Here is an 11,141-nt window from a genome sequence, read left to right as displayed (position 1 = left end):
AGCTGCGGAGGACCATTTCCGGAAGATCTGATGGGATGCAAACGATAAAGGCTTTCTGCTTTGGCCTTTTGCGAGCCCCATGAGTAGGGTGAATCAGGCCTTTGGCGCATACACCGTTTTAAGCATCTCAAGGCTGGGCGTGAGGTCCGAGGCCACCTTTCGTCACTGTTTACGATAGCCCATTGCGATGACGCTCTCGTTCTCGGACAGGCAGCGGCTCAAGGACTATCGAGTCCCTGGGACCTTATCGTTGATCGACGGAGCTTGGTCATAATTTGAAGCGACCACTGTTTTGAAGTGTTATGGTGTTCAAGCTGGCCAAATTCCGGATACATCTTCGAACCTCTACAAGAAAAAAGTGAATATTTTGTTTCCCTACTCCACTTACATCAAGTGCTTGAGTCATAAACTGCCTGGTATTATATCATGTCATATGTACACATCCGCTTCCTCCCGTCCATCTACCTCCGAACCTTATACAGCGCCGTCTCCGACAACAACTTGGTATACTGCTGGTGCAGCCAGGTAATATGAGACGGCATCGGCGCGTCCTCAGCCTTGCCAAGCCCCTGGTAGAAGCAACTCTTCAGACCAAACTCCGCGACGCCCTCCTCTGGTTTCACGACAGCCGAAATCTCGAATAGACCGTCCGAAGCGCGAACATCCTGGCGACGGGGAGAGTCACCGCAGCGCACGACAATCCGGTCTGCTGTCTTTTCAACAACTTCAAAGTGATCAGTGATCAGGGTGCCGACGTCGTAGGTAGAGGAGGACAATTGCTCGTTGGTCCAAAGGTGGTTAGCGGTATCTGCGGCCTCGTACTTGCGGGAGAGGTAAGATCGCTGGAATGCGTATCCTAACCAAAAAGCATCATTAGCATCGATTGCGATTGTTTGCGCCCGGAAACTCAATCCCGACCGCAGCTAGACGAGACAAGAGGACGTACCCCAACCACTCCAAACGCCGGCGCAAAACGCCTCAACGAGCTTCCCCTTCTTCTCCAGCAGCGATGGGTTGATCTCAGACAGCGGAACACGGCGGATACATAGGTCGTGAGTGGTAGGGTTCTTGGAGGGATTGAATTTGGCAAAGAGGGAGTGGCCGAAGATAGGGTCGGTCGGGGTCATGGGCACGAAGCGGTCGTTGCGGGTGTAGGCGAAGAAGCCGGCGACGGAGGCCAGGCCGGTGTACGTGCCTAGCTTTAGGGTGCGCGTTATGATGCCCATGCTGACGTAGTCAAGTAGGATATGAGGGATGGATGAGAGAGGAAGATTGTTCGCGATGAGGTAGTGACAGGGAGAGAGTGTGGAGATGAAGCGGAAGACAGCGGTCGGTCGGCGGTTGAGCTGAGCTAGACAAGACCTCGTGATGACGTGCGGACTAACTCCGATTATCTAACTACATCACAAAAGGAACCAACCTCGCTGTCCTAGCATGCCACTCCTCCCACCTCCTCCCAAACCTCCCCTTTAACATCCTCTCCTCATCCCTAATCCTCACCCCAATAACCACCCCCGAACCCACAACCGCAAGAATCCCCAAGAACAACTCCCATTCCCTCAACAAACCAACAATCCCCCCCGGAACCAAACAAAATATAGCCCCATCACCCCGCCCACCAAAGAACCCTGCACATCCAGCACCGATCGTCAATAAACCCGTATAGCTCGGATGCTGAAGATAGGCATAAACGCCATCCGTAATTAGGCGGTCGGGGGTTGAGAGCTGGAAGGTGAAATTCCTTCCTAGGTTTCCGTATGCGGAGAGTCGAATTGCAGCGCCGACGAATATCAGACTTAGAGAGCTGATCGTTGATATATTCCAGCTCACGCGGGAGGGGTTTAAATGAGATGGGTAGAGGAGTAAATGCGATAAAACCTCTTCATCAAAGGCTGATGGCAAGGCAGAAGAAAACAATGTTATTAGGGACTGGTACAAAGTAACAACCACTGAGAAATACGTCCCCAGGACAGCAGGGGTGGTCGTTAGGTAGTAGATGCGGTCGGTTATTTTTGCTTTCGCTTTCACTGTGCTTTTGCTTTTGCTTGTGGTTGTTGTGCTGGTGAGTTTTGATGATGGGTCTGTTATGCATCGCGCTGTTAGGTAGCCTGCGAGCAGGGTACATAGGGAGAGGAGGGTTGAGGGTATGGAAGGCATATTTTGATATTTGTAGTAGTGGTTCAGATGCAGATAGATAGATGACAGTAGAACAGGGGCAGCAAAAGCAAGCAGTTGGAGCAGGCTAAGTTCGGGGTATATATTTTGGACCCCGCAGTCACCGTCGTGCACTCTTCCGAGTGCCGACGGGTGTAAACGTTTCAATTTGCAACCTCAAAACAAAACAAAAATAAAGACCGAATCCTTGGTTCGCGCATCGTTGTTTATACCTCTGGATATAAAGCACCGGACCATGTCAGGAAACGACCGCTTCAATAACGAAGCTGCATCTTGGGACTCGAACCCCTCTGTGCAAGAAGCTACGCGACTGGCCTTTGAAACGCTCAAACCGAAGATCGAGGAACTCTCGCGTCGCAAGAAAGCATTAAATCTAAGATCAACTGGCCTCGACGTCCTTGAAGTTGGATGCGGAACGGGATTGTTGACTCTACGCGTCGCGCCGCTCATCGATGAAATCGTGGCTCTTGATCCCGCGCAAGGGATGATTGATGTTCTTAAGGGGAAAATCGATAACGACACAAGCACATGTCAAACAGAGAAAGGGAAAACCAACATAACACCCCTTTGCACCCTCCTCACAAACCCAGAGGACAGCATCCTCCCCCCCTCCGACCCAACAAATCCAGATCCCACCAGCCCAAGAAAGAAATACGACCTCATCCTCTCGCATCTCGTCCTGCACCACGTCCCAGACCTAAAGTCCTTCCTGACGACCCTTCTCCACTGCCTTCGTCCAGGCGGGCGCGTCGCACTAACAGACTTTGAAGACTTCGGTCCCGAAGCAATAAAGTTCCACCCGCCGAGGAAATTGGAGGGTGTGGAGCGGCATGGGATCAAGAGGGGTTGGATTGAGGAGGTGATGAGGGAGGTTGGGTTTGGTGATGTTGAGGTTACTGTGGGGTGGACATTGGAGAAGAAGGTTGAGGAGTGGGAGGGGCATAAGGAGGGGGATACGATGGAGTTTCCGTTTTTGGTTGTTGAGGGGGGGAGAGCTTAGATCTTGAACTTCCATATCTTGCTTGAGCTGGGACGGTATAGAGAGGATGTATATAGGAGAAAATATAGACTGCTCTGTATAGGTTATCGAAATCCGAGCAATGTCTGTCATTGACGGTCCGTTTAATGCACGACTGACGGTTCAATCAAGCTTTGAGGTTACCAGATGCTGCTATGTATACTGCCGGCGAAATGTTTGCTGCATCTCGTGGCTTTGGGATAGTTTATCTCAATCTGTCGATGGATCGGCGCTCCCCAGATCAAATGACAGTCGCCCATCAGCGGCTATCCGCGGAGTATTTACCCCGGATTCCAGTCCCATATCGAAGTACAGAGTATCCGATAACTTGCCATTATTGCAACATACTAGATTGCAATAACAATTAATCACTTGGCAACATCTTCCGTAAGCACTGTGGATCTTAATCTATTCACCCTGTTTCCAGTCTCGCTTCGTGTTATGCAGACGTACGCGGAGGCCTCGGAATCACACCAATGACGTCAGAATATCACCACCCATGATGCAACAATGACAGCTCCCCTTTATAATCTCCTCCCTTTCCTCCTCGCTCTTCCCTCTCCATCATACAACATCCACAATGGCAGAACAAGACATTTACAGCGGCAAGCTGTCGCAGGGTTCAATGCCCTACGACCGCGCCGCAGCCCACTTCCAAGGCGCTGCCGGCGCCGAACAAGATCGCTACGGCTCTCACTTCAGCACCGGCTGGGACAAAGCGCGGCAGGCCGTGCACTCGTCCAATATCGGTCCTGGCACTGGTACCCGTGGATTCGAAGGCGGTGTTCCCTCCGGTGCAGAGCAAGATCTGTACGGATCAAGATTCAGTCCCGGACAGAGCGCGACTGCACTCGGACTGATCCAAGCGGCTGTTGTACCCTCATTCAATCTGCACGCTGCATTCTCCACAGTTGCATATGGAGTCGCAAGATACACAGATCGTGCAGAGGGCAAAGACTGGCTCTGGCCCACAGGAATGACCTTAAATGCATGGTGGAGCGCGATCGGCTCGCGCGTGATAAATGACGGACTCTCAGTCTCAACAGCTTGGTCTTCGCTCTCCTACGGCGAAAAGCTTCTTCTCGGCGGCGTAACAGCCTGGGGCTCGCGTCTCTTCTACCGCATTGCAACCCGCGGCATTGAGCGCGGCCGTGACGACCCTCGCTATGAACCGCTTAAAAAGGACCCCGGTTTCTGGAACAAGGCTTTCTTCACGATGTTCTTGCCTGAGGCCGCGATGCAGACTATCATCTCGTTGCCGTTCACTTTGCCTTTCCGCGCTGTTGGGGATAGTATTCGTGCCTCGCCTGTTCATGGTGCCGATGACCGGTCGCTGTTTACTAGTCTTGCTGTTTTCCTATTCAGTGCTGGATTCGTGACTGAGGTTCTGGCCGATGCTAAACTCGCTTCACACAAGAAGGACCGTAAGACTGGTCTTTGCCGCGATGGCGTGTGGAGTATTGTTCGACACCCCAAGTATGTCCCCTTCCCTCCCATTCCCCACCAACCAAACCAGACCACAAACTAACAGCACCAGCTACCTCGGCGACGCCCTAATCCACTTCAGCTTCCCCCTCCTCCTGATCGGCTCCGGCCTCTTCCACCCACTTACCCTTCTCGGCCCCATCGCAAACCACGTCTTCCTGCGCTTCATTGGCGGCGACGCCGAGAACGAGGCTACGCAGGAAGAGCGCTATGCTAAGGAGGACCCCGTTAAGAAGGTCCAGTTTGACGAGTACCGCGCTGAAAAGAACAGTTTCTGGCCTAGTGTTAAGGAGGCCAGTAACAAGTGGTCTTGGATTGTACTTGGTGCTGGTGCGGCTGGTGTGGTTCTCGAGAGGGGGGTTAGGGAGATGTTGAAATAGGTGGATTTTGACAAGGAAGTGATCATAAGTTTTGTACATTAGTATTCAATGAAGTTTAATGATCGATATGTTCTAAATCCTCATGGTATAATAGGCTTTGTAGTGTTCGCACGTGGGTAGACTGTCAGGTCATTGGATGTGAGCAAGCGAGCGAGCGCAGCAACGCGAATAAGCAGATCTTTCTTATATGGTTGTCTGTGGACACGACAGGATTACAGGGCATACAATACACCATACAAGCTGAGGCAGACCGCGGTTCCAGATAACGTCTCCTACGGCATGTATAAAATTGTTACGTACACAGGGATTCTTCCCTTATCTCCTAGTTCATGTCCATGTTCCGGCATTTGGGTTCCTCCTGATTATTCCATCTTATAGTGTAGGTCTTCCCATCTGCTTTCCTGTCCTTAGGTTCAGGCCAGTATGGTATGGTATCGTATGATATTGACATTTGATATTGACATTTGATATTGACATTGGGATTGAGCTTGGTGGATACGTACCGTAGCTCGGTTAGGTACATTGCCTGCAGCAGGTACTACGCACCGGACTTCGTGGTATCTACCTACTAGCCTTTTTTTACAATACTAAGGATTTCTCATTCTAAATATCGATATCTAGTAGGTGCGTAGGGAGCAGAATAGTAGGTACTGATATAACCTTCCGAGAACACCAATTAGACCGGCAACGATTTCTTGCATTGACGATGGTGTAATTAAAGACATAAACAATCATAATTTCAGAACTTCGCTTTCGTTCCATACTGCGACTTTCTGTTTCCTTTAGCGGTAGGACGTAGTTGGTTCCATTCAGCAGTACCATAGTCGATGTATGTAGGTGCGGGTATGGTGAACAAACACACCTACTCAGCCACCATTGGCGTCTGGTCAGAACACTACCTACTCAGTCCCAATCCGAGCAGGAGCAGTGAAGGAAAAGCATAGAGAGCCATAACGGTAGATCATACCCCACAAGCAAAGGCCTCGATACCCATGAACATACCATACATAAAGGACCCTAGTTCAACTCATCCAGCCGGCAACGTGCTTGAGTCTAGCCCCCAGTAGACAGAGCAAGGAAATCAGCGATCAGGACAGGACTAAGATTAAAATTGAGAGATCTACTATTTCTCAAGAGTCATTTAGGCCTTTATGTATGTGTTCTGGAGGCGTTGGTATTTGGACGGGGGATTGAGGCGAATAGGGCGACGACGTGCTGAGCTCTTGGTTGGACGAAGAGGTTTGTTTTACCAGTAATGCTACGCCTTAATTCTTCATAATGTCCGGTGAGACATATTGGGAAACAAGGTGATCATGGGAGCACAGCTCCTGCACCTGGTGGATGTTAAAAGCTAGTCAGGTAGTCAGGTACCTCCCAGAGCTGGAACCTTGGCATCATCTTGAGCAACAGCCATGATCAACTGGTTTCTCTGGCTGGAAACACCTGCTGGTAATGAATGGATATATAGGGTATAGTCCGTAGGTCCCTATCGGAATAGGCTAGATCACATGGTGCAGGGGGGGTGGTGGGGGTTGGTTGCCTATAAATACTAGGTTAATATCCCCCTCCCCCCTAATCCCCCCCTACTTCCCTTCCCAATCCACTCCTTTTGCCCATCATCCCACCTCTGCCAAGGATCACAACCCCGGTGGTCGTCGGGTGTCTGCTCATCCAGCTACATCCCCTTTTAAGTCTTAAAGCATTTAACCATATCACCTGAAGGTACCTGCAGGTCATCCTCGCAACCAAACCGCAACAATGGTACAGTCCCTATCATCCCAGTCCGAAATCAACCACCAGCCCGTTGCCGTGTCCGGCATAACAAGGTCGGCAGCGAACAGAGTCCTAGAAACACCAGAGCTCCTTGAGATGATCCTAGTTCAAGCAGACATGCGCACGCTTCTTATCTCATCGCAACGCGTCTCTCGCGCCTGGAAGGCCCTAATGGACGACTCACCTTCAATACAAAGAGCCCTCTTCTTTACTCCAGTTAAAGACCCCTCCAAATACTGTTTGAGCCAGAACCAAGTTCATGTCCTCCAAACCAGGGACGTCAAAGACGCTGTCCTCAACCCGTTGTTGGTGGAGAGTTTTCCTTCCCTCTTTCCAGGAAAGGAGTCTGGAAACTGTGATTCCGACTTCTCAGCCCTACCGGACTTGCAAATCCTCATGCGCATGGATGCAAGTTGGCGCAGGATGTTGATTTCGCAGCCACCCATTGCGGATATTGGGGTGTGTCATTTTTTCACTACCATGGGCGGTACTTCTGCTGTGTGCAATTATATTCGGCTGAGTCACTCACTGGGGGCCCTGCACGCTTTGGCTAGTATTTCATTACCGGATATGTCTCGAAGCCTCATTAAGCCACTTTCCTCTTTATTTCTCTCCTTGTGCCTTTCTTTCGCTCTCTCTGGCGAAGTCACTAATCCCTCCCCTGAACAGACCGAGCCAGAATCCGAACCCAAAGGCGCAGACAACTCCAACCGACAAACCACTTCGAACTCCAAACACCTCACAATGGAGCACCTCCTCGACACCCTCCTATTCAACAACAAAATCAGATTCAGAGAAAGAATATTAACAAGAATCAGGTGGTCTACCGAAATCGAAGGCGCAGTTTCAAAAGCCATAGTGCGGCGATTTGGGCGTAAAGGCAGCAAGTTCCAGCGCGAGTTCCAACGCTTTGGCGTCGTTGTTCATATGTCGGAGATGGTGACGTGTTGTATGGGAAGTGGGGAAAAATGAGCAAAGCGCAATGCAGAACGCAGTCTATTGTCAGGGCTTATGAGGAGGCTGAAGGTGAAGTCGAGGTTATCAGACGAGAGAAACGCATTAACGAGTGTACGGATATTATCGGGACGTTGCAGAAACGGAGGTGATGACTTGATTTCATGGGCCATGTGCACTGCCACGGTGTAGGACAGTTATTTGATATTTCTGTATTTTGGGTAGTAATTGACTTGAGCGGAGATTTGAGTTTGCTTGCCTGAGTAGACGCTAGGAAGGGCCAACGAGTGCATCGCTAGACTGGTCGAACGGGAGTTACATCTAGGTAGGTGCCTACCTACCTACCCTCACTAGATCCGATCCATATGCCCCGCTGCCTCCCTATCCATTTATATAGGTAAGGCACACTGGGCAGGGATATCAACCCAAATTCACTAAGAAGTTTACCAACCCCTAGAATACCATCTTCATGGTATCAAGCTGTATCAGGAATTGCTGGAAATTTCCACGACTAGGCAGGGATCCTCTTATGAAGTGCCAGGGTAACAAATGTAAAGCTTGTATTAACTGCATACGCTTCCTTGCCCGTACCTATCTGATTTGGGGGTTATACCAATCCACAGACCGCAGTACTAACCGTCAGTCCCACAGCCTGTGTCTTAAATCACACCTCGTGTTATATACAAAGTATTAGCCGAACAACAAGCGCAACAAAACTAAACCATCCTCTCCTCTTCCTCCTCCAGTCCCCTATTCATCTCCATCAAACTCTAAACGGTCTTCTCCTCAACAACCCTATGCCCAGTCCCCACCTCCGAAACCCCATTCCCACCAATCTCCGCAACGCCGTCCTTCTCCCCAACCACTCCAGTCCCAGCAGCCGTAGTCACCGGCTCATTACCACCCAACAGGGCCGTAAGCCCAATATCCCTCTCAATCCGCGCCTTGCGTTCAAGATCCTCCCTCGCGAACCCGACTTCACCAAAGACTTCGTCCATTTCTTCCAATGTGCGGCCTTTTGTCTCGGGAACGAAGAAGAATACCCATAGCACGCCGATTACGGTTATTACGCCGAAGAAAATCTGGAGGTGGGTGTTAGGTTTGGTCAAGTTCTTGGGTTCTCGGTAAGTGGGAAGGGAGGGGATACGTACGAATGCACCGAATTGGCTCGTTGAGATAAAGGGGGATGTGGACATTGCGACGGCGAACTATATCCACCAGTTAGCAACCATCCAAAGCTCCAATCCAGGATGACAAGACGAGACAAACATTATTCAACCAATTCGAACTTCCCCCAATACTAACCCCCTTAGCCCTAAGTCCCAGTGGGAAAACCTCAGAGATGATAATCCAAGCAACAGGCCCCCAAGAGAACCCAAAGCAAACCGCATAAACCCAAACAAAGACAACAGCCGCCCACCCCGCACCGCGATGCGCCTCCCACTGACCCTCAAACGAGCCCGTGATACCAGCCACAATGAAATGAGACGCCGCCATGCCGATTCCGCCTGCTATAAGGATTGTTTTACGCCCGAAGTTGTCGACCCAGAGGACGGCGGGGATTGTCGCGAGGAACATTACGATTCCGACGACGCCCGTTGCGAGGAGGGAGATTGTGTTGCCGCTTAGGCCGAGGCCGTCAAAGATGAAAGGGGCGTAGTAGAGGATTGCGTTGACCTGATAGTAAAGTGGGAGGTTAGAGGGATCAGAAGGAGAGGAGGGGGTGGTGAAAAGGACGTACACCATTCCACTGCTGAAAGACCATCACAAAAACAGCCACAATCGTCCTCCTAAATAGCGCCTTGTTTGTAACGAGCGAAAGGTAATCATTCCACCCAATCATAAAGTTACTCTTGAAGCTGCCATCCTGATACTGCGGGAAGAGTTCCTGGATTCGCTGCCTCTCAAAGTCCCGCTGGGCTTTGATCTCAAGGAACTCGACGCGGATCCGAATATCGTCAATTGAGGTCTTGCGTAGTCGCGCTAGTGTCTCCAAACATTCTTGTTCGCGGTCGCGGTTCATCAGGTGGCGCGGACTCTGTGGCATAAAGGCGACCATTCCCACGGCGAGGATTGTAGAGGGTAGGAGCTGGATGCAGATGGGGATTAACCACGCGGCATCGGATTGGCCTTCGCCTGTGCCGCCGATATAGTTCGTGCCGTACCCGATCCAGTACGAGACCATGATGCCGAATGTAATTGCGAGTTGTTGGAGGGCTACCAGCGCGCCGCGGACTTCGGGAGGTGCGAGCTCGGCGTTGTATCTGTTCGCTCTCAGTATATTCTCTGTTCAAGGAAGAGAAAAAATGATGTAGAAACTTACAATGGAACAAGCATACTGAACGCCCCGACCCCAATACCAGTAACGAATCGACCAGCAAGGACATAGTCCTTGTTTAGGGTGCAAGCTTGTACAATGACACCGACCGTGAAAATCACACATGCAATGACGACAGTAATTCGTCGTCCGACTGCATCGGCTAGGTAACCGTTAATGAGGGCGCCGAGCCAAGCACCGAGTTCAAGGATTGCTGTGAGTAGGGCCTGTCGCGTTCCTGTTGTTCCACTGTACCAGGGTTCCATCTAGACGCAAGTAGGGTTAGTGAGCGAGACACAATTTAGACAGCGATCGGTCGTTCTTACGCGCGCAGTAAATGAGTACATGGTCAGGATCTGACCGAACATTCCCTGGTTGTCTATGGTGGAAGTCAGCAAATGAATCAATCAATGGATAGTTTATTCTCGCGACGGGGACAATCAATAGCGAGTCCGCGATATGGAGAACTCACACCCATACACAAAACCACCCAGGGCAGCAAAACTAGCAATGGCAGTGGTTTTCCCATTGGCAATGATTCCCTTTATTCCCGACGGACCCGCGAACTGGGCGCGTTTTGCCGAGAGGTCTTGTCCGCCGACAGGAGCCATACTGGGCTAGTGGTGATGCGAAGCGAGGCAATGTCCGGAGGAGATTCAGAGAAAAGAAGGAAAAAAGACAAAGCCGTTGTCGAAGTTAGGCGACCATAAGCAGCTAACAACACGCCATATAAGAGCTCAGAATCATGCGGGCACAGACCGGTTATAACCCCCCGGGGAATTCCCCGCAGGCCGGGGTTGAGCTAGAAGCTATTCAGCCTAAATCCCCCGGCCTTCATTACTGGTTCCGGCAATGATGAACAGCCCATCAGCCGGTTGCAGTTGGGTTGACAGCAATCTAGTGCAAGGATTGTGCCGGTTATATCCCATTGGTTAGCTTCATTCCCTTAGAAACAGTGCGCACATCGGGGGAGGTCCGGGAGCCCATTGTCTGGATGCAAGACACTGCCGCGCAGCGTGCTCTTGGCGTACATGGTTCG

At 50.9% G+C, this 11,141-nt stretch overlaps 5 protein-coding genes across 5 annotated transcripts; 2 read left to right on the top strand and 3 right to left on the bottom strand.

The window, feature by feature from the left end:
* Positions 1 to 395: 395 nt before the first annotated feature.
* BDV14DRAFT_171593 (uncharacterized protein) lies at positions 396 to 1,305 on the bottom strand. The gene is made up of 2 exons (XM_073768434.1): positions 947 to 1,305; positions 396 to 856 (listed from the first exon to the last, which is right to left on the bottom strand). Exons 1-2 carry the CDS (start codon positions 1,224 to 1,226, stop codon positions 462 to 464), a joined length of 675 nt encoding a protein of 224 aa, XP_073629049.1. The 5' UTR covers positions 1,227 to 1,305; the 3' UTR covers positions 396 to 461.
* Positions 1,306 to 1,398: 93 nt separating this feature from the next.
* Positions 1,399 to 2,157, bottom strand: BDV14DRAFT_199218 (methyltransferase family protein; the record flags this gene model as incomplete). The annotated part of the gene is made up of 1 exon (XM_073773184.1): positions 1,399 to 2,157. One exon carries the CDS (start codon positions 2,155 to 2,157, stop codon positions 1,399 to 1,401), a length of 759 nt encoding a protein of 252 aa, XP_073629048.1.
* A 253-nt stretch (positions 2,158 to 2,410) lies between these two features.
* On the top strand, positions 2,411 to 3,175 carry BDV14DRAFT_199217 (class I SAM-dependent methyltransferase; the record flags this gene model as incomplete). The annotated part of the gene is made up of 1 exon (XM_073773183.1): positions 2,411 to 3,175. One exon carries the CDS (start codon positions 2,411 to 2,413, stop codon positions 3,173 to 3,175), a length of 765 nt encoding a protein of 254 aa, XP_073629047.1.
* A 598-nt stretch (positions 3,176 to 3,773) lies between these two features.
* On the top strand, positions 3,774 to 5,058 carry BDV14DRAFT_199216 (DUF1295 domain protein; the record flags this gene model as incomplete). The annotated part of the gene is made up of 2 exons (XM_073773182.1): positions 3,774 to 4,669; positions 4,731 to 5,058. 2 exons carry the CDS (start codon positions 3,774 to 3,776, stop codon positions 5,056 to 5,058), a joined length of 1,224 nt encoding a protein of 407 aa, XP_073629046.1.
* Positions 5,059 to 8,369: 3,311 nt separating this feature from the next.
* Positions 8,370 to 10,713, bottom strand: BDV14DRAFT_208352 (putative MFS monosaccharide transporter; the record flags this gene model as incomplete). The annotated part of the gene is made up of 7 exons (XM_073775374.1): positions 8,370 to 8,867; positions 8,937 to 8,993; positions 9,055 to 9,462; positions 9,527 to 10,049; positions 10,109 to 10,368; positions 10,429 to 10,481; positions 10,575 to 10,713. 7 exons carry the CDS (start codon positions 10,711 to 10,713, stop codon positions 8,556 to 8,558), a joined length of 1,752 nt encoding a protein of 583 aa, XP_073629045.1. The 3' UTR covers positions 8,370 to 8,555.
* Positions 10,714 to 11,141: the final 428 nt, after the last annotated feature.

The sequence above is a fragment of the Aspergillus stella-maris genome (assembly GCF_047715825.1).
Source record: "Aspergillus stella-maris strain CBS 113639 unplaced genomic scaffold BDV14scaffold_21, whole genome shotgun sequence".
In the NCBI taxonomy this organism is placed as follows: Eukaryota; Fungi; Ascomycota; class Eurotiomycetes; order Eurotiales; family Aspergillaceae; genus Aspergillus; species Aspergillus stella-maris.
This window is presented reverse-complemented; position numbering and strand designations above follow the sequence as displayed.